General features: G+C 43.2%; 1 protein-coding gene across 4 annotated transcripts in view; it reads left to right on the forward strand.

Annotated features, from left to right (window-relative positions):
• Positions 1 to 27154, forward strand: part of IGF1R (insulin like growth factor 1 receptor) — a 172146-nt gene that overhangs the window by 123070 nt on the left and 21922 nt on the right. For all 4 annotated transcript variants that reach the window (XM_061371251.1, XM_061371250.1, XM_061371255.1 and 1 more), the window contains exons 3-10: positions 8578 to 8890; positions 11386 to 11531; positions 13331 to 13475; positions 18530 to 18744; positions 20751 to 20877; positions 22130 to 22368; positions 22826 to 22993; positions 23172 to 23376. In XM_061371251.1, the coding sequence (XP_061227235.1) occupies positions 8578 to 8890; positions 11386 to 11531; positions 13331 to 13475; positions 18530 to 18744; positions 20751 to 20877; positions 22130 to 22368; positions 22826 to 22993; positions 23172 to 23376 (1558 nt within the window). The remainder of the gene's footprint in view (positions 1 to 8577; positions 8891 to 11385; positions 11532 to 13330; positions 13476 to 18529; positions 18745 to 20750; positions 20878 to 22129; positions 22369 to 22825; positions 22994 to 23171; positions 23377 to 27154) is intronic.

Consider the following 27154-nt stretch of genomic DNA (forward strand, 5'->3'; position numbering starts at 1 on the left):
TGGGCTCATAGCAATGCCCAGTGCCCCTATAGATTGGGAGCATCCTTGTGTCTGTCAAAGCCAGCTCTGCATCCCGGTTCTGCATCCCAGCTCAGCCTTCTCCAGCCACAAACTGTTCAGTGACCCACAAGCAAACAGGCAACCACTGCTGCAGTTTTGTTCTTTGGAGATCCGACCACAGGATGGAGTTAAAAGTTCATGTCCAGACAGCTCAGGATGATTTATAGACTATGAAAGCAATTTCAGTGAGGTCTGGAAAGATACTCAGCATTGTCCCTTTTCCCTCTGAAACGCTTCCACCACAGTCATGGTGTATGGGGAGGAACTAATTTTAATACAGATTTCAAGTCAGTTGTATCATTTCTGCTGTAGATTTGTTAAAAATGCATGGAGAGATGGGTTAGTGCCTGATCCTACATCTGCTTTTGGGTCCTGCAGACTCCGGAACCTTCTGTATTGCCTCTGTGTTTATTACACAGATTGAGAATGGGGAAAAAAGCCTATTCCATGATTATTAAAACCAAGGGAAGAGCTCACCTTTAGTTGTGGATCTCAAGAGCACAACCTGCAGTTGCTGTCAGATTTGCTGTTGTTTTTCTGGAGTCATGAAGGAAATGCTTTGTTTAATTGTTTTGAACACAGTTGCCTTGATACTGCTTGAAGTGATGCTGATCTTACCAGGATGCCTTCACTTGCAAAGGGCAAGTAGCATAAGTGATGATTAATTTAGGACAAATGCACCCACATGTCTCTGATAACTTCCCAAGCCATCAGTGTTCCTGCATCCTTGTTTACCCTTCCATTGTAATGCTTCTCTCTCAGGTTCCTAAATACCTGGATCTTAATCCTGGTTTCAGTGGGCTGTCTCACTAGCAGGTGAACAGCTTGAAATAACTTAACTCTGTAGTAAACCAGATTGAATATTCTTGCTCTTTCTGGCTGTTTCCTCAAGTTTTCATCTTTGTGATGATTAAAACTCAACTGTGTTTGTTGTTAATGCACGTATCCTCATTGTGTTTGCCTACTGTGTGTAATGTAAACATTACTTTTATTGAAGCTTTTCATTCTCCCCTTCTTTTTGAATGTAATTAGCCTTCAGCTGAAGAGGTGTTGGTGTCTGCCTCGAAGATGAGCATTATATTCCATTGCTTGTGCTGGAATGGTTAAGCCTGTTGATGGGCTTCATGCATAGATGCATTCCTGAACTGAAGCAGGAGTTGAATCCCTCCAAACCAGTGACTTTGGTTTGCCCAAGATTAAACTGCTGTTATCCTGCAGCCTTAAGAGAACTGCATAATTTAGCTCAGTGTGATAATGTTATCAAACTGTCTTCCTTCTTCAGAATAAAGCTGGAATGTGAACAGTATTCTTCTCCAGTTGGGGCTTTGCCAGGAGATGACTGACCAGCACTCTTTGCTTGCAGTATATCAACTAAATCCTGTAAATCTTACTGCCTTACACTTGCAGTATTTGGAAGACAGGCAGATTAAATCTAGTTTTAAGCACGAACAAGCAAAAAAACCCAATATATTGCTCGTAATGTTGAATGGAAAGAAAGATAATTTGCTTCAGAGCGTTCTGCAGCAGCCCTTTCCTTATGTGTTACTGAAGAATTGAGGAACTTCAGTTGCCCCTTTAGAAATATGAACACGTTTGTGACCGTGAGTGGTGGGGGACTGCGGTCCCATCCCCACTGGCCCCACCGTTACTGTAGCTTCCAGTGGGAAATTTCCCTTTCCATAGAGGAAGCATTTCTAGAACAGTGCACTACTGATGGTGAAACATTCCCAACCGCTTTGTTTACTCAGTGTTGCAGATAGAGTAGAACTGGCCTGAATGCCTTAGATAGCTGCTTGTGTATACGCCTCAGTTGGGTTTGTTTATGTTCTGAATTAATACTGGTGTGGAAGGGACAAAACAGACTTGTTTTTTTCCTCTTTCTCTCCAGTGCCAGCTGCAATGATGCCAGTCTGGGTTGTGCTGGGCAACATAAACTGTTTTGAAAGAGAATGCAATTCATGCTGCCTGGGTTTGTCAATAAGCTGTGTTTATTTGCACCTTCCTCGTCGTTAACATTACGCACTTTGGAGCAAATGGAGTAACTGTACTATCTATGGGTTTCTGTGGACTGTGGTCTGAGGTGGTTGTTTTCTTCACTCGGGTTTCCATTTGCTCTAATTTTGGTGTGATGCGAGTAGCTGTAACGCTGCTTGAGCTTTTAGCAGGGTTGATTGCTTCACTTGCACAAGACCTGAAGGGATGGGAGGTTTTACAGTGCCAAATAGCCTCCCCGAGTCCTCCAGTCACTGTAAATGAAATGGATTTAGCACGCGTGTTATGTATTACAACTAGGAAGCCTGGAAGCTGTGTGTTGAGGTATCTTCTAGGGTAAAGAATGAATGATACATGGTTGAAATGGCAGATGTCACCAAACTCCTCTGTACCCAGATGAGGTATACGTTGTTGGTTCTAGTAGGCTGCTCTGTTGGGTTCAGCTGGGAGGGAGCAGGTAGGTTGGTTATGCTGAAGTACGTGTGTGTGAGGAATTACAAACCATGCCATGGGCCTTTGGCCCCTCAGAGCTGTGCTGATGTGTGTGAAATGCTCTACCTCCTGAAACTGTTCTGAGGGGAAGGGAAAATACAGACGTTGAACCCAAGAAGCAGTAAAACTAGAGGGCATGGAGTACCTCACCACAACAGTGTGTTCCAGCAAAGTGTTCGTTTCATGGAATGATGAATGTTTCCTCTCTGTTTACTGCCTCTGAGAGCTTCCAGGTGCTGAGTGCTGTTGGGCTTTCTTCTTCCTAACCTATCTTGGCTCCTTTCTTCCACTTCCTTTGCTCTGGAATCATCTACAGGTGCTTCCATCTGGGCAGTTGGATCCAGCTGCTGCACAACTGGCTATACAGGCATTCAGTGCAGCATTGGCTTTCAACCAGAAAATCCTAAGGAAGGGAATGCAGGAGTAGATTCCTTTAACAGTCTTCATATGATTAAAATTGAGCCGTTAGCGAGCTGATGTCAGGTTGGGCAAACCCTTGAAGTTATTTTGGGGTTACGGATGCTTCATCACACCTACTCCTTCACTTAGGGGGGGGTATGATGTGCAGCATCTGGGACACACTGAAATACCGAGAAGCAGGAGACCAAAAAGCTTTGTGTGGAAGCCAACCAGATGTAGTTAAACTTTAGCTGGATTTGTATGGTGGGAAGAAAAGAATTCACGGAACAACTTCAAGATCCTTGGGATGGTCTGCCAGATGAAATGGGCTGGTAACGACTAGGATGTAAACATGGAAACACATGACTAGTGAAATGATGTCAAGTCAGATACAGCCTTGCAGGCTGTGGGCTTAATGCTCTTGCTTCTTGGTGTAAGTTTGTGTAGACCTATCCAAATATTTTACTGGTGGGCTTCCCTATGTATGTACTAGAGGTTTAAAGAGGAAGGAGATGGTCACTTTCAAGTCCTAGTATCAGTACTGGGTTGAACTGAACCTTTGAGATCTGGCAGCTAATTTCAATAGCTACCAAACTTTGTGTCTTAACCACTAGAAAGTAGTTTGATGTGGCAGTGGGGTTTTCCTTCAGGATTTCCACTGAACTTGAGATAACCACTTTTAGTGTGGAGGAAAACAGTCAAAAAACAATACACCATTGTTAGTATATTGCTAATACATGCTTCTGTAGCAAAAACATTTTATACAACTGCTCTTAAGGGGTGTCTTCAGTTCTTTGCAGATGAGTTGTACCCATGTTTCTGTGATCGGAACACGTTACTGCATGCATTTAATATGTGTATTTCCTTATTGCAGCCTTTATTCTGTACTCATTTGATTCCAGCCCTGGCTGTGAATCACTGGAACTGGATTTTCTGACTAATGTTTTTCTAACCTCTATTCTCACCATATACTGGGCAAAAGAAATCAGGTCCTGCATAGGCTGCCTGAGCGTTTGCAGTCAGCTGCTTGAAAGAGTGTACCAAAGTTTAGACCATTAAAATGCAGTACTTCAAAAATCGTGTCATGTAGAGGGATTAACAACCAAGAATGGCTGCTTTTTTTGGGTCTTTGTGGATAAATTTAGACAGCTAATTTTTTCAGTAGTTGGCCAGGAGAAGATGCTCCCTTCCTCCTTTGCTTCCTTCTCAAAGCCAGGCTTTTCCATCTCCTTTTCTCTCTGAAACATTACTTTGTGAAGGATGCTCTAAAAGGCAGGAGCAGGATGAAAAAGGAAGGAAGGCTCAAATAGCATTTTACAAGGAGAGAAAGAATCCTTAAAAAATATTTATCCCACATTTGGCAACCTTTTGCTTGCCCACATGTGACTGGCGCGGGGCCATCCTTGGCAGGGGCCGGAGCCTCGGCTTGCCAGGAGTCAGGAGTCTTCCTCTTCTGGCTGTGTTTTCCTTCCCTGTAACTGATTGTTTATTCACCTGATTTTTCTGTTTCAGCATTGCTGGAGACAGGGCATCTGGGAGATGATAAGAACACTTTGTGTGTCCTAACTGTACAGTACCACGATGTCAGTGCGGAGCGCTTGCAGCCAGCTTTAGCGTTGAGCGTGCCTCAAATAGCAGGGAGGTATTAGATGTCAGGCAAACTTACTACCACCTCCTTAGCATGAGGAGCTGCTGTAAATACAGAGAGATGATTTGTTTCTTGCTTTTTTTGGAGAGTTGGGTTTGAGGATTTCCCAACCTTGCTTTGTGTTTGCAATTTTGGTTTAGCCTCTTGGGGATTTTAATTGAGAATAATGAGTCTCTGAGTCAGATTCTCTTGGAGCTCCTCTTGTTGGTAGGATCTTTGCATTTAGTTTTAAACTATCTCCTTTCTGTGTGTCAGGTCTGAGTCTCATTTGCTCAGGAGGTGGGCAGCTTGGAATGAAGTATTTTGCTTTCTTTTTGTGTGATCTTAGTATCCTAATAATATTTGGAGAATCTCCTGGATTTTGTTGACTAGGAAAGCTTCTCATTTGAAGGAATCAAGATGAAGCATGGATGGTCAAAGAAAGTTCTGTTGTTGGTTCTTGCTCCAGGAAATTTGATTTGTGGCATTGGTACTTCTGTAATGTCCATCTCTGAAGATCTGTGTTAATTCAGTACTTTCACTCCCTCACTGTAAATGGACACTCTGGTCTAGTCAAGCCTCTGTCATCTCTTTAATAAAGCCATGAAGCCACTGAAGGGTCTGCCCTTCTCCAGGTCTTGCTTTGACTCCCTTCTTCCATGGCTGCCCTCCAGGGTCTCTGAAATTTTCCATGATCTTGGTAGCTCCAAGTGATGACAAGGAAGCATTTTTTGCCCTTGTGCTTGTCAGCAGGGATTTGTTCAGGGGGTTGGGGCTCTCTGTGCACGGTCACCAGCCTCCGAGACGCAAGGCACTGTTGTACCTGGCTGATAAATTCTGTCCCCAGATATCAGCCCCATATTTGCATATGTTCGTCTCCCTAATGTTCTCCTGAAGTCAGCAAGTTATTGACTGTGTTTTGGGGCGGTGTTGGCAATAGTATGTTGGAACTTTCAGTGCTTTAGTACAAATCTGGCAGCTCAGGTAGTACAGTTTGGGAAGGCCGGGGGGAGGATAAATGGGGCTGGATTGTAAGGCCAGACATTAGTAAGATTTAGTTGAGTAAGACTGTGATAACAGGGATATCTGAGGGAACTGGCGTGTGAGGCAGATAAGGCTTTGTATTGTTCAAAATATATCCTACACACACAAAACTTCGTGTTCTGCCTCTTCAGAGAAACAGGATACCCGTATTGTCTCCAGGCTGAAAACTGTGCCAGCGTTAGCGAGAGCAAGGGAAAAAATAGGACTGAGGAAAAGCGAGATTGCTGAGCTTTGAACAAAATATCTTTAAAAAGGTTTCAGGAGTTCTTGTGAAAATGGTTGTGATTCAGATATGAACCGGAATTTTGGAAACCTGCTTCCCCGATTGCCTTTTTCACGTGAACTTGTGGATGCTTCTCTGCATCAATTTATATTTCTGTAGATGAGAGTCAGCAGATTTACCAGGAGATGCAGGGAATCCTGTTTGTACAGCAGGCTGTTCCTGAATGGCAGAGGCATGAAGGGAATACTAAAGTCTTTCCCAGGAATGAAATAAACTCTGTTTTTTCCTAATGTATTTATCTCAGTAATTCATGCAGCAGCATTTGGGTTTTAGCAGGTTGTCTAGATGAAAACAAAATATTCATGTAGTTTATTGATACATGTAGTAATGAACTTGGTGGAGGCACAGGGGGCTGCGTGTGTTGTATTTCTTCCTAGGGCTTTGAACTGGAAATGTAGCTACCACATGAAACGCGAGTTCTGGCACCCACTCAGAACAGCAGTCCATCTGCTAGCAAGATACACTGAGTTTTCAGTCCTGTAGCATTGGCAAATGCAAGTATTGTAAACCTTAAGGTGAGAGGCAGTTTGTGATGCCTTACTGAAGGTTGCATTGGGGCAGACTTTACTCCTTTGACAGCAGATTACTGTCAAAAAAAGGATATACACCTGCATGCTTGTTAATTTTGTGTACGGATTTGGTGTGTATGGGTTTTTCCTTTGCCAGAGGGAAAAAAAACCCAGCATCCTTATGTAATGCATCATTTAGCAGTGGTTTTCTCTGTGTTCCTGCTCTCAGTTGTCTTACAAGGAACTGGCTCTTCCTAATTTGGCCTGTATGTGATAGCTGTGCTACCTGGGCAGGCATCAGCCATCCTCAGGCTCCCACCTCCTTGTTCTCATAGTTTCCATCTCTGCTCTCTTCCACATTTCTGCCTGGTTTCACTCTGAGTTAATGAGTCTACAGGTACGGAGCAGTGGTGTTAACAACTCTTAGAATAGCAGTTATAATGGCAGTATGGGCAAGGAATGCGTACCCAAGCTGTCTGCAATGCAAGCTTGTTGTCTTAGTGAGTGTGTGGCTACATATATCCAAGTAACAGCACAGTCAGATGTTGTAAGCAGGTCTGTTGATGATATTTCATAGCTACCTGCTAATATAGGGGAGATGCTGTCAGGTTACTCGGGGAGTACCTGCAGGTGGGATTTCCTCCGTAAAACCTATCTTAGCCTTAATTGGATAAGGAAAATGCAGCTTCATACCCAGATGCTTAAACTGACAAAGTTGGGTAGCGAATAAAATTAAGCAGGATCAATACAGAACCATTTTGCTAAGAAATGCACAATGTTCTGGTAGTTTTACAAGTGCTTTTCAAGGTGGACACTACCTTAAAGCTGCAGAAAGTGGCTTCTTACTATCAAAACGTGCCATAGGATGTCTGCATCCTGATGCAGAGCTATGAGCAGGCTCTGCTCAGTGACATTTTAAAAACTTACTTCAAAGTCCAGACTTCATTATATGAAGAGGAGGTGGTTGAGGTTTTAGGGTGTTTAGTCCTGCATTAAAACACTGTAATTGCAAACTGAAAGATAAGCTGCAATGCAGTTCTTTTGTGGAGCTGTTACAGTTCCATTAACTGTGTGTTCCTCTACAGGCTGGGCTCTGCTGCTTCTGTGTTCATTTTGGGATATGAGCTTCTTTGCTGCTTACGTGTGTTCTGCTCAGTCACTCAGTTTGAATGTCTTGTGGTGCTTTCCTTGGACCTCGCTGTAGTTGTACTCCTGAAATTCTGGGTTATTGCTGTTATTAATGATGCTGTGTTCGAGCTCAGTTAGTGGAAAGCAGTTACTTAATGCAGACCAGATTTCCTATCTGTGCATGTTTACAGAGCCCCTGGCACACAACCCTCATGGCTAAAAGGCCATACAGTGCAGTAATCAAAATGCTGTTGTTCTATAAATACAGTCCTGCCACTTCTTTTGATGCAGCAGTAGTGAGCTTGTCTGCTGACCATTCTGCTCATTGCTTGTGCCTTCCAAGCTGCAGTCCTTTCACTTAAATGTCACCAATGTCACTTGCACCCCATTTTCTAATCCCTGTGATATTTTGTTCTCTGAATCCAGAATTTGGGGATAAGGCAGAATTCTGTTACATTCTTCAGAGGAAAACAGTAGCTCAGTGATTCCACAGTATTTGATCTGAATGATAATTTGGTATTCCATTAAACCTCATTTTGTGTATGTAAGCAACATTGGGATTCTACATTGGGGTCAACCTAACCATTTGAGCTACTGTATAGCAGTGCTTTAGTGTACAAGTGTCATTAAGCTGAGTAAAGGAAGCTTGATTTCTTGCCAGTAAAAGACCAGTTTGAAGTACAAATAGGAAAGAAAGGAAATGCTTAGAAAGACAATAAGTCAGCACTCATAAAAGTAATGATAATACTAGGTCTGTGGAAAAGGTTCCAGTACTTGACTCCTTCCATACCCTTATGTTGATCTTGCTTTCAGCAATTTTCCTTAGTATGTAATTGGTTCATATTATAAATTTGATCTGAGAAAACGGTGTTTTCAGGCAACTAAAACTGCAAAAACCAGACTTTGTCAGTTTTACAGGAGCTGGTTCTTCTGCAGAGGTTCTCTAGAGCCCAGGGCATGAAAGCACAGATTTGTATGGATCAGGGTTTTTCCTCTAATGCCATTCACTGTATGTAACAGCTCTTGCTCTCTCTGTCTTGCAGTGTGCCCCAGCTCATGTGGCAAGCGAGCCTGTACAGACCAAAATGAGTGCTGCCACCCCGAGTGCCTGGGGAGCTGCACGGCCCCCGACAACAACACGGCGTGCGTGGCCTGCCGCAACTACTACTACGAGGGAGTCTGCATGCCCACCTGCCCTCCCAACACCTACAAGTTCGAGGGCTGGCGCTGCGTGACCAAAGAGTTCTGCTCCAAAGTCCCTGCCACCGAAACAAGTGAATACGAGAGGTTTGTGATTCACAACGACGAGTGCATGGCAGAGTGTCCCTCTGGATTCATACGCAACGGGAGCCAAAGGTAATGCACCTTCTGGGAAGCCCATCGGAGCTGTCACACTTGAGTTTATCCACCTCCTGTTCAGTGGCAGCTTGTGGTGCAAGTTCCATTAGATAGGAATGAGAACATAACTGTGGGGAATTGCGAGACTTCCTGGTAAGGGCTTGCTTAGGTGAATACACCGCTGGAAGGTCTGTATGTGTGGACCTGTGCGTTGTCAGTTGCCACTGGTTCTTCTGAAGGACTTGACAAGGGCATTGTACCAGTACAATGCAGAACCAGGTCTTCAGGTAGACTGTACACGGTGAAAGTGAAAACCCAGGAGCACAGTGTTGAAGGTTGGCTGATGACCATTATCACACAGAACAAACCCTACGAGTTACCTTGTTTTGCGTATTACTTGCTTTATGTGTGTTTGTGTGTTTATATTCTTCAGTGTATTTATTTCCCTTTTCTCACTATTTACAGAAGATAACAATGTTAATAAGATAAAAACAAGATAATAATGCATCAGCTGACAATATTATACCAAATAATTACTTGCAAGAATGTCATTCACCTGCTCATATTTAATGCTAACAGTTGGATTGGTGTGTGCTTATGATCATCTTATATGGATGGTAGTTTTAGCAAGCAGCTTTAGTTGCCTACTAACCCTTGGAAGTCATTAACTCGGAGTAAGGGATAACATTCATAGTACTTCAGTACTATGCCAAAGAAAGTCTTTGCAGGCTATTCTAAGATGTTCAGGTTTTTGGAAAGGTGTTGTGATGATACCTGCATTAGTTGTGGTTTTGTGCATACGTGCATAAGGCAGCCTTTAGTTGTCATTTGGATGCAGGCAACTTAACACACTGCCTTTGCTCCAACCCAGATACTCACCTGAGAAATGTTTCTTTCGTTATCTCCTTGAGCTTGTAGTACCAGCTGTTTGAACCACTTACACTGAAGTGCATGGCCATGCTATCTTATCTCAGTGTTGTGCTCTGCTGCAAGGATTGAAAGGAGCTGTAACTCAAGGCTAGTGAATGTTTTGTTCCCTAGAGGTGGTGTTAACAAATAGTTGAAAATGGAGAGCGTTTCCAGCATTCTTTGTATATTTACCTGAATGCCCCTTGCTTGTGTCTGCAGCTTTTAGTGGTTTGTGGCATGTTACAGTGCAGGATTTTGAAACAGGAGCTTACTGCTGAGGAAAGGAAGCTGCGTCCTTTCATTGTTTATGCATGAAAAAGTGCTATTATTGGTTTACATGTGTCTTTAAGCTTCAATAGAAAGTTTATTTGAAGAGAATAAGTAGTAAGTCCATGTTCATTAATGTTGTCATCAGAAGCCTTTGCCTATGGAGCTGGGCTTGGGTTTTCGGTTTTGTTTTCCCCCTCTAAAACGATCAAGTAGAATGAGCAATAATGAAGGAAGAAGGGAAATTCTAGAATAAACTGAAAACCAAACATAACCTTGAATTGGTGAAGACATTTACCAGGAGCAGTGGTCAAAGGCATGTTTCGTGCATCCATGAAGTGTCCAGTTCTGAGGTGAGGATGCAGGCAGTGTAACGTGGACCCTTGAGAAAGCTGCTGTAGCCAAAAGCTGGACTGGCCCGAGTTCTAGTTCCATGAGTTTGGCTGCTAAAAAATGCTTATGAATGCTTGTGAGTGTAAGCAGCAGGAGCAGTGAGCCTGTGCTTCAGTGTTCCCTCCAAGGAAGTTTGGGCTGTATCTGTTATAGCCACTGGTGGACCTGTTCTCTTTCCATCTGTATAATCCCTTTTGAACCTGCTTGGACTTCTGGCCCATCTCTCCCATTTCCTGTTGCAAATTAGTTTTGCCTTGCTTCAAGATACATCCTTCCATTTGTTTAAACTTGCTGCTTTAATACTTCTTAAACTGTAAGAAATAGTGACTAATTCACTGCTCGCTTTCTCCACATCACTGACGACTGTGTGCTCCCACAGTTGTCTTTCCTGTGTTAAAACAGTCAGGATCATGGAATTCCCTAGTGCTGAGCTTCAAATGTTGGTTTAAAGGCATGGAGACAGACAACTTTACAAGAACTTGAACAGTATTTTCCCATCTCTGGTTCCTGGCTGGCCTATTTGTGGAGGCTGGGCCTGGATCATCAGACTTCACAGCACTCTGAGGCTGCCTGCATCGATTACACCCAGAAAAACCATCCTTGTCATTAAGTGAGAGTAAATGCACAAATGTAGGGGCACTGGGTTTTACCTGAAATGCCTTCAACTTTAGAAGGACCACAAAACCTTTCAGAAGCTGCCAGGCAGTGGTTATGGGTCCAGTCATTCCCTCCCCTGTTGCTGTAAATAGAAGGGATGATGTTCCAGCCTCTCTGGAGTCCAGTGGGCAAGGGTGCTAAGTTATCTGCAGCCCTCTGCAGAGATGTGGTTAGCTTCATTCTTGGAGCTGTAGAGGGAAATGTCTTTCAGAATTTAACTCGGAGCAGCCCTAGGCTCAGAGTTGCGTACTGTTCCTTATTTCCAGTCTCCTTTTCTTTCCTAACAGCATGTTCTGCAGCCCATGTGAGGGGCCTTGCCCCAAGATCTGTGAGGATGGGAAAACAAAGACCATCGACTCTGTCACATCGGCACAAATGCTGCAGGGATGCACGATTCTCAAGGGAAATCTGCTGATCAACATCCGCCGTGGAAGTAAGTGTTGCCCTCTCTTTATGAACCTCTGATAAGGCTGCTTTTCGTATTTTCCCTTTTGTCTGTCAGCATAATGATAAGAACATTAAAAACTCAGCAAACTGTTTGCTTTCCAGTCCCATAGCAGTGCTCCTGTTTGATTTGGCCAATGGTAGCACCATTCTCCAACATGTGGATGGAACAGGGATTCAGCTACTGAGTTAAAGCTGCTATTTTCGTTAGCTTTTTTGGCAGGACAGGGAACCAGGATTAGGCAGTGAGATGAGCAGTAGTCCCAAAGGAGTAATAAAGGCTGGGGAAGGTGGAAAAGTTGAAAATCCTTGCATCTGTGTAGGTAAATAACTTGTCTGCTACTAAGACATGGCACTGTGAGACTGCCATATCCTCCCTTCTGAAGGTAAGGTGTGGTGTCTTGCTCAAACATGGAATCCAGGGTGCTGGGAGCTCATACAAAGCCTAGCACTATGCCTTTGAATGGTCATCATTAGTGAGCTGGCCACCTTTGTTGCATGTCTTGAACAAGCTCTGGATTAAATTTGTCAGAGCAGTGATTCATCAGCCAGGGAAGTGTTGACAGCTGATGAGCTCTTAAAAGCAGAGTAAAAATCCCTGTTAGTTTTTATTGGAAATGTATCTCTCTATGCAAGGTCCCTTTTGGTTTCATGAATAAGGATGAACTGAGATACATTTGATTCCTTTCTTCCTGCCTGAATGAAAACTTCAGGGTTTAGAAACAGCAGTATATGGATTATTTCACGCATGGCCCTACTGCTATAGGTACAATCTTCCTTTATGGAAGATGTTGCAGTTACCCTGGGGCAAATGTAGGTGTTCAGTATCTTTTTTTAAGTGTTAGAGTGCTAACAGGCATCTGCTTCCTCCTATCTTATTTGGTGTGGGAATCAACCATTGGTATTTGGTGATTGGGCTTCCCAGGTATCTGGCAGGACACTGGTTTGCTTATGGCAGCAAACACACCCCATAGCAGCTTCTTCCATCCTGAGTGCTTAAAACTTCCTCTAGCAACTGCAGTGCAACTTTGCAGGATGATGACACCAGGCAATGGGCATGGGCCAGGAACTGCTGGAGTTAAGGATTGCAAAGCTTGAGCCTTGTGAGGTGAGGTGTTGCAGACCTAGGCAGGGACAGGATAGTTCCTAGGGAGGAGGCAGTACTGAAGTGTAGAGCTTGCTCTGTGGTCGTTCTAATTAATAATTTATCATAGAAGATCACATCTAGTGAGCTGTTGTGGCGCATGCTCCGTGCATGGCACAAGGATATCATCTCTGCTGGTTCATCAAGAGTTTTCAGTTTTGTAGCAAAAGCTTTTTAGGTCACTGAAAGCAATGCTTTCTGCCCCAAAGATGACCAAGAGCATATCTTCAGCCTTTCATCTTCAGTCTCTCTTAACCAATGGAGCTTTCTGCCTGAGCATTGCTCTGCAGCTGAAGAGCGATTCCAGTCTCATGGATATGTAAAAGGGCCTTTTCATCCCTGCTAGAATGCTGCCTCAATGTTTGGTGCTGGCTTCGTAGTCTGATGTCTATGGTAAAAGCAGGTATACCAGTATGGAAAAGCAAGACTGGTTTTCCACTGTTGCTCTGTGGCTTTATTTTGCCCTTCCACCATCTGTCCTCACAGGCAGTTGCTGCTGTGGGGGGGGGGGGAATACCGGTGTCTCTCATTTTCAAAGGCAACAAATACAAATACCTTCTTTCCCTGAGCTAATGCTGCATTAGGAGAAGAGCAGTTGCAGCTCTGAATTCTGCCATAACCAAATCACGTTTTTCTTGCTGTAGATAACATCGCCTCAGAACTGGAGAATTTCATGGGTCTGATAGAGACAGTAACGGGGTACGTGAAGATTCGTCATTCCCATGCATTGGTTTCCCTGTCTTTCCTGAAGAACCTGCGGTATATTCTGGGAGAGGAACAGGTGGATGGGTAAGTGTTCAGATACTTGCAGATGCAACTTCACGTTAATAGAAAGCCACAGAGAATAAATCTCCTGATGAACATTCACGTGCCCTTTATAGAATCTTCTCTTCCACTAATGCGCAGCATTTCTCTGCTAATGAACACCGCTGCACAGTCATTGCTCATTTGCATTGCTACCCAAATCAGCATATTAAACTGAATATATTAAGAGTAATTTTATGGTAACTTTGCTTTTCACTTCAGATTTTCTGGGGAGGTTCTTTACATTGATAAATTGTCTTAATTTGTACAAACAATTGGATTTCCTTACTGTTGGCTTTTAGCAGAGTTTTATGGAGAATGTTGGCTGGAGGGAAACCTGAACTTTACTAACAAGGAGTGCAACTGGAAGTGACCCAAGCAGTATGAAATAGGCTACAAGTTGCAATTGTTTGCAACTCCTTGAAATGCTGACATTAAATAAATTCTCTATCGAGCAGGAAAAAGACTGGTCAGGAAGTCAGGTTGTTCCCTTGAAATGTTTGCTGTGGTTTATATTGCTTCTATAATTACGATACTGTCTGGTGTATATAACTCCTGTTTTGCTGTGATAGCAAGAGATAGTCAGAATCATGGAATGGTCTGGGTTTGAAGGTACCTTAAAACTCCTCCACTTCCAACCCCCTGCCATGGGCAGGGACACCTTACACTAGAGCAGGTTGCTCCAAGCCCCATCCAACCTGGCCTTGACTTGAGACCAAAGTTTTAATCTTTGTGGAACTCACAGTGCTGAGGTGTGGTGATGGGCCTTCAGCAAACTGCCTTGTTCTTCCTATTCCTTAATCAAGTATCCATCCCAGAAAGCAGGGTTCTCTGGGATAAATAAGTCTCCCTCAGTAATGACTGAGCTATTAAATGAAGAATTTTGGGAACTCACGTAAGAAAAGGTGGTGGGAGGGTCATGGGAAAGGTTGCTTGTGTCTGACTTGCCTTCCCTGGCAGGATAAAGTTACAGCAGGAGGGATTCTTCACAACCTCCCTCTTTCTCTCAGGCTGGTCTTTGGTCAGCCTTAAATTCTTAGCATTCCACCATCTGACAGAGCCAGTTAAAGGGCAGCTCTTCATCCTGCACTGGAGAAGCACGCTGTCTTAGGAAGAGCACTGGCTCTACGGGCAGTCTTGTTTCTAATTGCAAATACGGGAGGCTTGTCGCTGTCTTGAGCACTATGGCTCATTCAGCCCACTTAGGATGTGGCCTGCTCTCATAGATACTCCAGTCATCGATTTGTCTTTTCTTCTCTCCCTCTTGCTCTCTTTACATTTGAGTTTAGCTTTGTGCTTCCAGTAGCAATTCTGTTTATGGTACCTTGTGTGTCAGCAAGGAGAGTCAATAGGAAGGAAAATGGCAGGTTTTTAAATCAGACTTCCAAATAGAGGAGTAAATAGGTGCAGCTTTGAAGAGGAGAACAGGGCTGTGTGGGGAAGGTAAAACAGATCTATAGTAAAGAGCTACTTGTGATAAAATTCACCCTTGTTAGGAAATTACTGCAGTTACATGCTTTGGGTCAGGGGCACTCTCCTTGCTTGGAACACACCCAGCATCATTCAGGCATTGCCACAGCCTAAATAACCTTTCCAAAAACACTGAGGTGGAAGTAGGCACCTGACGAGGAGAGGCTGAGCTTGAACAATTACTTTGGCAGAGTTATGAACACCAGGGAGCAGGGTCTTAACATGGGAAGTCCTGGGCTCCTGGAACAATGGCTGTTTATGCCAGCATTGCCTTGGGGCAGAGAGGGAGGTGAACTTAGGATCGGTTGTGGTAGTTGTTCATTACACAACTGACCTGACCCCACTACCACCGTCCCTCTTTTATACCGACCTGGGCTAACAAAACAGGACTTCAGGATTTCTGGCCTCCTTATTCGTTTGCTGGTGCCTGCCCTGGTTATCGCAGAAAATGGAAAGTTTAGAGGGAATTTATTTTGTTTGCAGTGGTCATTGCTTCTTTTGAACACTCTGTAGAGAATGTGCTCCCATGGCAAGGAAAGAAATCTCTTTGCAAACACAGGAGCTGGAATGGAGATGTGCTGTGTTGAAGGATTTAGTTGTAGTGGGATTTTCTGTCTTCCGCATCATCGTAGCACTTGGAGATGAACAGCTTCTATTCTCTGTGTCTTGCAGGGTTACTTGTCTTGTCCAGGGTAGTTGGTCTGCCATAAACCTCTGCTGTCTGTAGCCAGCTCATTCACAGCTCTCTGCCAGTTTTCATTCCCTATTTGGTGCAAGTCACTTGCCTATACAGATCACTCATTGCTCTCTTATTAAGAGTACTTATCTGGTCGTTATCCCTTCCAGGAGCTTTTTGCATCCTGCAGCTATGGAGGGGCGGTGCAGGGGACTGAAAGCTTGTTGAAATGTTTTCATCACCCACACCTCCTTTTTTTTTTTTTATTTCATGTTCTGCCTCATAGCTTTACAGGGGGTGAATGTGCACAGATGCAGCGTTGTGTGCAGATACACTGTGAAGCATGCTTTGAATGTATGCAGTCAATAACTAAGTGGCTGTGGGTGCTCTGCAGTTAGGGATACACATCATGTTGTGGGAATTCTCTCCTGTGGGTGTACATGGCTTGTGCAGGTCGCCTTGAGGCTTTTTATGGCAAGCCTGGGACCAGATGTGCCTCCTACTCCTACTCAAAGGTTTAGCCTGTCCTTCAGGCCATAATCTCCAGCCATTCCCTTAGTTACTGTCTCCAGGGTTTGATTGGCAGTGCTTTGTTTTCCTACAGTGAATCTTTTATTCTTTCCATGCTATCTTCCTTGGCATCCTGATTTTTTCCACAGCTGTTAGAGCCAAAGTCTGATATAATCTTTATTTATAACTTTATTTATAACCTAAGCCCAAAGTGCACTCTGGTTGCCCTCTGCTCCACCTCTTCAGCCATGCAGAGCTGCACCTCTCCTGTGACTGAGACTGTATATAGCCCTCCAAACGTGCTTTCCCTGGTGCTTTGAATGGTGCTAGAATAACTTCCACTAATTTATACTTCCAGTGTGTATCTGAACCCTTAGAGCCTGTTTACCTTGCCTCAGAGGGCTGCTCAAACTCATGCAGATGGCTTTAAGGTATGAGCCACAGTAACTCCCAGCTCTGGCCCAGTCGCTGTGCAGTTGTGTAAAGCACCTGTGTGTGTTTGATTTGCTTCATTTATTCACACTCTCAAAAGCTCAGCCACGTTGCTTTGATACAAGATCTGTCTCTAGGGTCTGCAGCATCATTGCCACAGTTGTGAGGAGGAGACAGGCTAGGCTGTTATTAAATATTTAAGGTGGTTACTGTAGACCCACACCTCTGCTTGTTGTGTTCAGTCTTAATCTAGCTTTTTGGGTCCTTCCTGAGCGGGTTGGTTGCCATCACTTAATCACACAGCTAATTATGGTGAGGTGTCATCTCTTCAGCAGTGCACAGGGAGCTGCAGGGATTTTACTCATCTCTTAACAGACTAATGGTTGTCTCAGATAAACACATTTTTTGGGTGATGTCTGTCAAATCTCTCTTGCAGTTTAGCATCCTCGTGCTCTCCTGGCAAGATGCATTTAAAGTGTTATCATGTATGTGCTGCCTTGTCAGCCAAACACATTCTTCTCAGCATCTGTCTGAAGTGGTACCAGTATATTGACTTCATCAGCAGTCAATTCCTGGGCAATTAGTGGACAGTTAGAAACAGGAGAAACCACTTCTCTTCCACACTGTTCTGCAGATACACTCGGCATCTTGGTATGTTGCAAGAAACTGCAGCAGTGGTCTGAGCAACTGGAATGCACATTTTCCACGTCCGGTTGGGTGAGGGAGGAATTAATGCTAGGTTTTAAATGAAGTAGGTGAAGGAAAACCATCAGTGTTTAGAATGTCAGCTTCATTGTTTGTCTGCCATGTTTATCCTGCAGAAACCCTGTCTGTAGTTACAAGGGTTTCTAGAGAGCCAACTGAATTGCATTAATGTGGGCTCACCAATTCAGAATGGCTTGCAGAGGTTGCAGGGCTCTGTTGTGTTGCTGATTGATGTAGGTAATACTGGTGGGACTTCTCGTAGAAGTATCATAAATGCTGCCATGATGGGCTGGTTTGATTTAGATTCATCAGGTAGAGACCCTTAAGTCATTTCCCAATTGCGTGTTCCTGTTCCTACTATCTCAAAATCTAAATGTCTTTGTAGGGGGTGTCTTGATGCTGATGTAGAGCCTATCATGTTGCTTCTCCTGCACTTGGCTTGTTGCTTGGGGTTTTTTTCCCAGTTCAGCACAATTGAATGGTACCAGGACTTTATTCTCAATATATAATAAGTTTTACACACTCAACTTTGTGTTTAGTATCTGTGGAAATACAGGATGTTCATGTTATTCCACTGTTGTGCTTCAGGAATGGGCTCAACACATGCTGCTGCGTGGGTTGTTCGTCCTGTACTTTCAAGCATGGATCCTGTGCTTGGGCAGTCAGTGCAACTGTTCACTGTCAGGTTTTGATGTATAGGTGCAACTGTACTTGGCACGGTGTAGGAAATCTTTACTGGGCTAAGAGGTGAACTAAGGCACAGGAGCCAGGAAACCTCACTGTGCAAACTCTTATGGTTACTTCTGTAAACACAAGCAAGACAGCTGTGGTCACGATTGTGTTTTATTGTCAGAACCGCACCGTGCTTTTCCTCCCATAAGGTATATGAGGTTATTGCTTCCCACTTGCCACAAAACGGAAAATCCAGAGACCTGCTGTTCAGAGGACATGGAATTAATTCCTCACAGCAGCTCCTATACGATTATTAAAACACATGTTGGAGTGGGCTTTACATGGTGCGATGTCAGCCTCAGAGCCCTGTGTTACAGCCATTTCCCTGCCCTCTGACCAGAGGGGGTATTCAGGGAAATCTTGCCTCATGGGAGAGAAGAAAATCCTTTACTCTGCTGAAGACCTGTTTAATAAGAGGAAACACAGTGTTTAAGTTTTCTAATATTAAGGTATTCTATGTTGGAATTGGCAATGAATTAAAACTAATACTTTTCCTTCAAAAATTACCTCCTAGGAATTATTCCTTCTATGTGCTTGACAACCACAATCTCCAGCAGCTGTGGGACTGGAACCATCATAACTTGACAATCAAGGAGGGGAAGATGTACTTTGCATTTAATCCTAAATTGTGTGTTTCTGAGATATACCGCATGGAGGAAGTGTCAGGAACCAAGGGGCGACAGAGCAAAGGAGACATAAATCCAAGGAACAATGGGGAGAGAGCCTCTTGTAAGTAAACAAACAAATCTTTTGAGGTCCCTTCCAATCTCTAACATACTGTGATACTGTGAAATCTCAAGGCAGACTGCATAAGAAGGTGTCACAGTAAGCCCTCATCCCACTGCCACATTGCTGTCCACTGCAGTATCTAGAGTTGTGAAGTTACAGTAGGATTTCAGTCCAGCTTGTTCAGTTACAAAATGCAGCTGTGAAAATATGTTCACATGTGTGGAAAATTATGTGGTTATACAGTCACTGTCTCACGTGTAAAAACCTTTTGATGAAGACGACTGCTTTTTTAAGTACCCTTTTTTGGTCAGCAGCATCATATAGCAATAGGACCATACCTGGGAAATGAGAAATAAAGTGTAGTGTTTTGGTATATCCAACAAGGAGTAGTTTCCCAGTTTCCTTTGCAGATGCACATCATTATAAGTATTTTCCTCTCTTAGATACCTACCTTTCCTTGATACTAAGGAGGCTGCTGAACAACAATTCCATAGACATTAAAACTCCTGTGTTCAAGCTTCTTGCCAGCTGCTGCCAAATATTGAACCGTGTTGCTGGAAATGCTTGTTGTGAACTCAGTTTTCCATGCTTTTTGTTCAAATTACTTGCTTTTCAATTGGAAACACTTCTAGAGTTATATGCTATTCCTAAACCTCAGTCTCTGCATTTCATTTTGGGTTTTGCAATGGTCATGTTTGTTGGAGCGTTGTGTTTTGGCTTTGGGGGTCTGCACATCAGGTCTCCAAGTGTAACCAACACAGTCAAAAGCAATCTCTCATCTAGAAGTTAAGACAACAAATTTGACCTCAAACTCTTAGACTCAACAGGGCCTTTTTCTCTGGTTTGTTTGTGGTGTTCTTGGAGCTGGGTAAACTAAAATGGATCTTGTGTATAAGTCAAGTCCCCTTGTTCTGGATGGTGTTTACAAAACTAGGACACGTACTCTGCTGAATGTCTCTTTAGGCATGATGCATAAATGCAGATGGCATAGATCCTTGTTGTAAGCACACTCCATTCTTTGCACACTGAATAGAGCAAAGGCTTGCAGTCCTGGAGGAGTTACAGACACACAGCCAGGCCTTACTACTGCTGAGGCTAGTGCCAGCCGCTGCCTGTTCTTTAAAACAAACCATTACAGAAAGCTTTCTGACTGTGAGAAGGGGAAAAGAATCAACAAAAGCTAAACTGCCTTTGAAAAGATAGCACCAGTCGTGCCAGTGTACATGAGGGTGAAAACCCCTTTATTTTCACAGGCTTCTATGGAATGCTAGAAACTAACTCACAGTTGACTCTTGGAACACTATTTCTTCATCCAAGAATTAAGTTTTTAAAACGCTATTTTGGTCTGGATTGGAAAGCTCAGTGAGTTGGGAGTGGGAAGCCATTCATTTCAAAGCTGCCAGCTTCCATCCAGCTCTGATCAGAAGAGTAGCTGGAAGCTGCTGCCATCAAATGGTTGTGTCGTATATGAGCTGAGTTTTGGAGTTCTTGGGCCAGCCTCGCATGAATGGGAATGTAAACTCCTTTGTCCTTTCCATGTTGTCCATTCTTCAGAAAAAGAAATTGTAGTTGTCCAAAGTTGTCCTTAAGGAGAGAGCTCCGAGCCCAGTTACTGCTCTGTGTGTGCACTGGAGTTGGATGATAAATTTAGTGCTTCTAAACCAGTCTTGTGAATAACCAGGGCTTCGTTCCGCGCTCAGGGAGAGTCTGAAGTAGTTTTCAAGAGCTTTCTGATGATACATTAGAAGAAAATTTGCTTCAGAAAACAAAATAACAAGTAGCTCCAGCATGTTCTGAAATGATTGCCAAGGTCACTGCTTACCCTTAAGCATCAAATGTAGTAGGATGAAATATGAAGCTCTACAGAGACAAAGGCTGTTGGCATACTGTGGTATCATAGGCACTACTAGAAAGGCTAATTAGCTAAAACTGATACCTGAGAGGAAGCAAAAACTACTAGGTGATGTGATGCTAGTTCTGTTATGTCCTGTCCTTTTGTATTGCAGGTGAAAGCCACATTCTGCGTTTTGTGTCCAACACTACACTCAAGAATCGGATTAAACTAACATGGGAACGGTATCGCCCTCCAGATTATAGAGATCTCATTAGCTTCACTGTTTACTACAAAGAAGCGTAAGTAGATGCTGTCCAAGACAAATGATGACCAAGAGATAGTAGACCATTCTGACTGGTGGATATCTCATCCAGTTCACGTTTTTCATCCTCAAGTCCTGCTTGTGTTGAAATTCTCTCTTGGTGGAGCACAAGCCCCCTTTGAAAAGAGGATTGTTTTGATGGACACTTCCAAATGGATTCCAAATCCATCAGGAAGTTTCAAGTTTGGAACAAATGAAAAATGAGGTGGATGGTCTGGCAGTTCTCAGGGGTCTAATTTGGAGCTCTTCACAAGTCACGTCATCTTTACCAGATCATTTCCCTCTCTAGTCATAGTACTGACTTCAGAGCATCACGACAGGAGTCTGCTTTATCACGTTGATGACTTGTTTACTCAGGGTTTGGGGTTATTTTGATTACCTACCTTTTGTAATTTACTATATTGGTATCTTGATAAAGAAGGAGTGGGGCAGTTTCTAGAAAGATCCTAATTTCCTGGGAGGTGTCCTTGCCTTTGTACATCCTTGTAGTGTCTCAGCTTACAATAGTAAAAACTACAAACGAGCACACTAAAAACTCCCCAAGCAGTTTGGAGGTGTGAAAGGGAGGTTCTGAATGCTGGTGGTGACATAAGGAGCAAGACTGCAAGAAACAGAAGCACAAATTGTTCAAGTCCAGCATCACTTGAAAAAGAGTTGTCATTGTCGTGGTGTGCAATGATGCAATAAACTTAGTGCTAGATGAGTCTGTAGTAATGAATAACAAGAATAGCACTTCATATGCTCTTGCACCAGTGTTGCAACTTAGGAAAAGTAGAACTATGTAAGTGTGTTTGTATTGTGTGGAAATAAAAGGGGAAGAAAAGCCTGTTGGACTGGTGGTGGCCAGTCATGGAAGTTTGAGTTCTTTTTGGTAAGAAGCTTAGCCACTATCAGTAACTGGTTTGAGATGCTTCTGTCTCATACGTGCTTAGCTGAAGTCTAAAGGCCTGAAGCGTTTCATTGGTTTGGATAAAAACAGGTAAATCTAGTGTTTTCTTGGAGAACTTTGCCTTGTTGCTAGTAACTGAAGGTAAAACCTGCAGCTAAAGCTGGACTCTGAATTTTGTACTGCTTGGAATTAGGTACAGATTTTACTGTGCTTTATTCTGTTACGGAAAACAAGTAATCTTTATTTGGTTCATTGGGCAACATAGAAGTGAGGCACTCATAAATATATGACAATTTTTAGGAGAAAATGTTATGGACTGTTTTTTCTTCTAATGTTTCAGACCATTCAAAAATGTGACAGAGTACGATGGGCAAGATGCTTGTGGCTCCAATAGCTGGAACATGGTTGATGTTGACCTGCCACCGAACAAAGAGAACAATCCTGGAATTCTCCTGCAGGGACTGAAACCTTGGACTCAATACGCCATTTATGTCAAGGCTGTTACCCTCACAATGATGGAAAACCATCACATTCATGGAGCAAAAAGTGAAATTGTATATATCCGAACCAATGCTGCAGGTGAGATGCTGGGCTCTTGGGTAAGAGGTTGATAATGCTGTGGGTATGGCCATTATAATAACAGAATTCCAGTGCGAATTCTATTGTTAATACAGAGATTGAATTTACGTGCAGATGATACATATAATGATAATAGTTTTCGTTGATTTTGAAAGCATTTGAATTAGGACTTCATGGTTGTCCAGACAGTTTTTTCATTGGGAACTCCAAAAGTTTTTTGGAGTTAGGATTTCAGACTTTTTTCCTTTGGTGAAGGTTAAGTACAACTGCTTGTGGTTGCAGTTGAGCCCTTAATAGCTATTGTTTGTGGGGCAGCAGTAGGAAATTTTCTCTTTGCAATAGGATGGTGTTCTTTCTTGCAGCATAGAAATAGACTGGGATTCGCTTAGAAGGCTTGCATGAGAATACATTGTAGGATGCTCTAGATTAAAATAAGTTCTCTGTTTTTCTCCTCCAGTGCCATCCATTCCCTTAGATGTTATTTCAGCATCCAATTCCTCATCCCAGCTGATTGTGAAATGGAATCCTCCCTCTCTTCCTAATGGCAACCTCTCGTACTACATCGTACGATGGCAGCAGCAACCTCAGGACAGTTACCTTTACAGACACAATTACTGCTCCAAAGGTAGGAAACCAAAACATGTTTGTATTGAAATGCCTCTGACTCTTACCTGCACTCATTGACAAGAGCTAAAGCCCATGCCCTGCTTCACAAGTAAAAGGGAATGGCTAAACATGGATTGTTGCTGTATTCATAATAGGGAGAGAGAAGAAACAATCTGTTTCTGTTCTTTTCTTCCAAGATAAAGTCCCAATTCGAAGATATGCTGATGGGACCATTGATACAGAAGAAGCTACTGAACCCACCAAGCCAGAGGGCTGTGGGGGAGAAAAAGGACCTTGTTGTGCTTGTCCCAAGACAGAGGCAGAAAAGCAAGCTGAGAAGGAAGAAGCAGAGTACCGCAAAGTCTTTGAGAACTTCCTTCACAACTCCATCTTTGTCCCCAGGTAATGGATTTTGGACACTTCCTCTTTGTAAGTTGAACTAATAGTTCAGTTTTTTAGCATCTCATATTGCTGAGAGCTCCAGGACATGATAACATACATAGATAACTTCTGAAACACATAAACATTGCCTTTTATATGAGACAATCTGCAGCCTTTTTTTGCATCTCTTTCTCTCTCAATTTTAGGTAATAGGAAGGGTTCTTACCTATATTGTTCAAGGGCTTGAGTGATGGTTTCTTTTCAGAGTCAAGAGTCACTTGAGGAGCTATTTCTCTAAAAGGGTTTCAGAGATGAACAACATGTGGCAGACAAAGGGTTTCGGATGTGGTCTTTCTCTCAATAGCCATTTAAGTGCTTGTGTTCCCAATCTGAAGATTTATTTGCCTTTGCAATTGAGGGCATCGTCACCTCGCAGCATTGAAACTCGTCTTCCTTTCTCACTGCACTAATTGCAAAGGGCATATTGGTTTCCTGGATCCGTGCTGCAGAGAAGTATTAAATATGCCCACTCTTCCATGATAAACACTACCCACACATTAAGTGGAGTAGTAACGATTTTATGTTGCTGCATAGAATAGATACTACGGAATTAATTGGTGATTTTGATCCTGGAGCTTCCAATTTATCCTTCACATAAGCTGTTCCTACTTCAGGTAATTGGATCCTGGGTCCTCACTCACAGTGTATAGCTGTTACGTTGCAGTCTATAAGCAATCAGATTTCAATCATGCATGTTACCTCATTAACTCTGTTGGCAGGTCAAGTTTATGGTGAATTCCTGTGTTTGAGAACTCCAGACTGTGATGTGGTTCCTCACTAAAACTGGTTTATATCGCTCTCCATTGCCATTTTTTGGACATGTATTCGTGGATGTGTTGGATTGACTTGTGTCCTGGCTTCAGCAGTAGCAGTCATTTTTCTCCTTCTTTGTAGCTGGTTCAGTGCTGTGTTTGGTATTGGGACTGTGATAAGTGCAGAGATTTATAACTGTATCCAAAATACGAGGAACTAAATACTGCCTCTCTTTAGAAGTGCCAAGTATTGTATCTGAGCTGTGTGAGTCACATTTGTGGTTGAATTTGTGCAGTCTTTCCCTATTGATGATGAGAACCAGCAGCAAAGGTGAGCTGCAGAGTAGTAACAGCCACCATGACTGGCCAGGATGTAATTCCTGAGCACTGTCACATCTTGTAAATGTGATCTGATTCTGGGCTTTATGAAATAGCACGGTAAAGAGTTTTGAAAGGCAGATGTCAGGTCTGAACTACTCCAAAGTCTACTGCAGAGGAAGCTTTTCATTTCACCAAAGCTTTGTCATATAAGGAAGAAGCTTTTCCCTATGTAGGTGCTGAGGCACTGACACAGGGAGCCCAGAGAAGCTGTGGCTGCCCCATCCCTGGCAGTGTTCAAGGCCAGGTTGGATGCCTTGGATGCAACCTGCTCTAGTGGAAGGTGTCCCTGCCCATGGCAGGAGGTTGGAACTGGATGAGATTTAAGGTCCTTTCCAACCCAAACCATTCTAGGATTTAGAATACATTATCTCCTCTCAAAGGAAACTTGCAGAAACTTGAACTTGGTAACAAATGAACTGACCAGTTCACAAAGCATTTCCTGAAAGCTTCTCCATTTCCCTTGTATTTTTTCTTGTTAACTTACTGCCATTAGGGTGTGTTTTGTAACAGCAAGGGCAGATAAAGTACAACACTCACATAGCTGCATAGCCAAGCAACTTTAAAGAGACTGCATGCCAGGGAAATTAAAGATTATGAGCTAGTGAGATGTCTCCATGGGACAAATCTAAGCAGCTTTTTACTTGATGTTGATTTTTTTCCCCCCTTTCCCAAAGGAGAAGTTAATTAATGTGTTCATGTAAAATCTCAACAGTAGTATTTGTTTCCAGTGTTCTACCTGTCTCCGGGATATTGTGAAAGCGTGTAATACAGCATGAGAACATTTGACTGGGTGCTTTTTAAGCTTGTTGATCTAATCTTGTCTGCAACTTCTGGATGACCCCATGTGTGTTACTGCTGTCGGGAGGTAGATTTCAAACATTAGGACTCTGCTTAATCTTGAACAGACGCAACCAGAGGAGGATGAGTGATTCTTCTTCCAAGTTTCTTGCTTCCCCAGTGAGCAGGATGAGATGGGCTCTGTGTGTAGTAGAAGGTATCTGAGAAGTAACACTAAAATTGCCATAGGGTATGAGAGGAGTTAGCTTTTATGTTACATGACCCTCATTTTTCTCCTGCTCTTCTTAATTCCTTGTTTTAATTTTTTATAGTGTTATTTTTAATTTTTCTCTTGCATTTCTCTTCCTTCCTCTCCTTTAACAGAACAGATAAATTTTCATGTTTTTATCTCTGGACTTGTCCTTATTTCCTTGGATGAGTGTTTTTATCTTTATCTGTGCCTTTCACAAAAGCAGGAAGCTGCTTGACCACAAAGCAAAGGTGTCAAAACTCTTGATGTTTTAACTGTGTTTGCCTTGTGATTTTCCTGCAGGTCTTTTTCTCTTCCTCATATGACACCACTTTTATCAACAAGCTTCGTGTTGCTTTCTCTTTTTTTCCCCCAGATGCAGGGTAGGACTGTACAGCCCCCCAGACACCACCAAAGAGTGGAAACTTATGAATCCCAACGACAGACCAAGTCATGCCTTTCGGGTTGTTGCATTGGCACATGCTTTTGTGGTTGGTTGAAAAGGAACTTTCTGTTTCCACTGCTTTTATCACAAAATCTGTGCAGATGTTGATCAGTTCTGTCCGAAGCATCCCATGTGCTTTTAGCAGTTCTGCTGAGTTAAAGCAGTAAATGAATACTCATCCTAAGCAAGGTGACTGGGTTTAGTAACTTCTGTAAGTTCCAGTGTAGAGGAGACACAAGTGCTTACAACTCCTATGGAATTCCCCCATACTCCAGTGACAAATGAAGACATTTGCTTGTATGTTGCTCCAACAAATTTCTTGATAGCTTAGGACATCTTTTCCTTGTGTTGGTTTATTTCTGTGCTGTGGTTTGCATAGCACTGGAGAGTGTCAAAGCGACTGCTCGAGACATAGTAAAGGGATTTTGGAAAACGTTGTAGTGAGCTCCTAAAAAAGAAGGAAAAAAAACCCTTAAAATTTCATCCAGCCTCTGCCAGAAGATTTCAAACCCAAGTCAGCCTGGTTTTGGCTCTCCCTGCAGCATGCTGTTCTGTGGCTGAGTGTACTAAGACGGTATATTTGACGGTGAATTAGCGTCTCCTGTTGAGTCATCTTTCTTCCTGTTGGGTGTTTGAGGGAGGTCTTAGGTGCCTGGTTTGCAACTGGCCCTCTGACAGGAATGTGTTAGACCTCACTTTGTCCTTGATAACGCTTGCACTGGCCAGGTATTAAATGGGCACCGGCAAAGGGGTTCAGGTGGGGTAGGATTGAAGCCAAAACTGGTTTTGTAGTGTGGCTCCTCCTGCGTTCTTCTTTAGGTCCCCTGGTTCATTGCTGTCCAGGCACGAGCAGTCCTGCAAGCTTCAGAAAGTAGGATATCAGGAGCTGGAACAGCCAGCGTGCTCTGTGTAGTTACTGCTTCTCTACAGAACAGGCTGGGATCTGACACAAGCCGAGTGACAGGTCTAACCTATGGCGATCATGTGTGGGTTTGCTAATACCATCCCAATGTTTGTAGGAGTATTGTCATGTTGACCCCTGTACCAGCACTCAGGCCTGCTCACTACAGCAGCTTCTAGACTGCAGAAATCAGCGGTGGTGCTGTAGGTGGTCGGGTTTCATGCACAGTAAAT

Source organism: Neopsephotus bourkii, unplaced genomic scaffold (genome assembly GCF_033783945.1).
Source record: "Neopsephotus bourkii isolate Nb327-2 ecotype Australia unplaced genomic scaffold, CSIRO-AGI_Nbou_v1 NB_1572, whole genome shotgun sequence".
In the NCBI taxonomy this organism is placed as follows: domain Eukaryota; kingdom Metazoa; phylum Chordata; class Aves; order Psittaciformes; family Psittacidae; genus Neopsephotus; species Neopsephotus bourkii.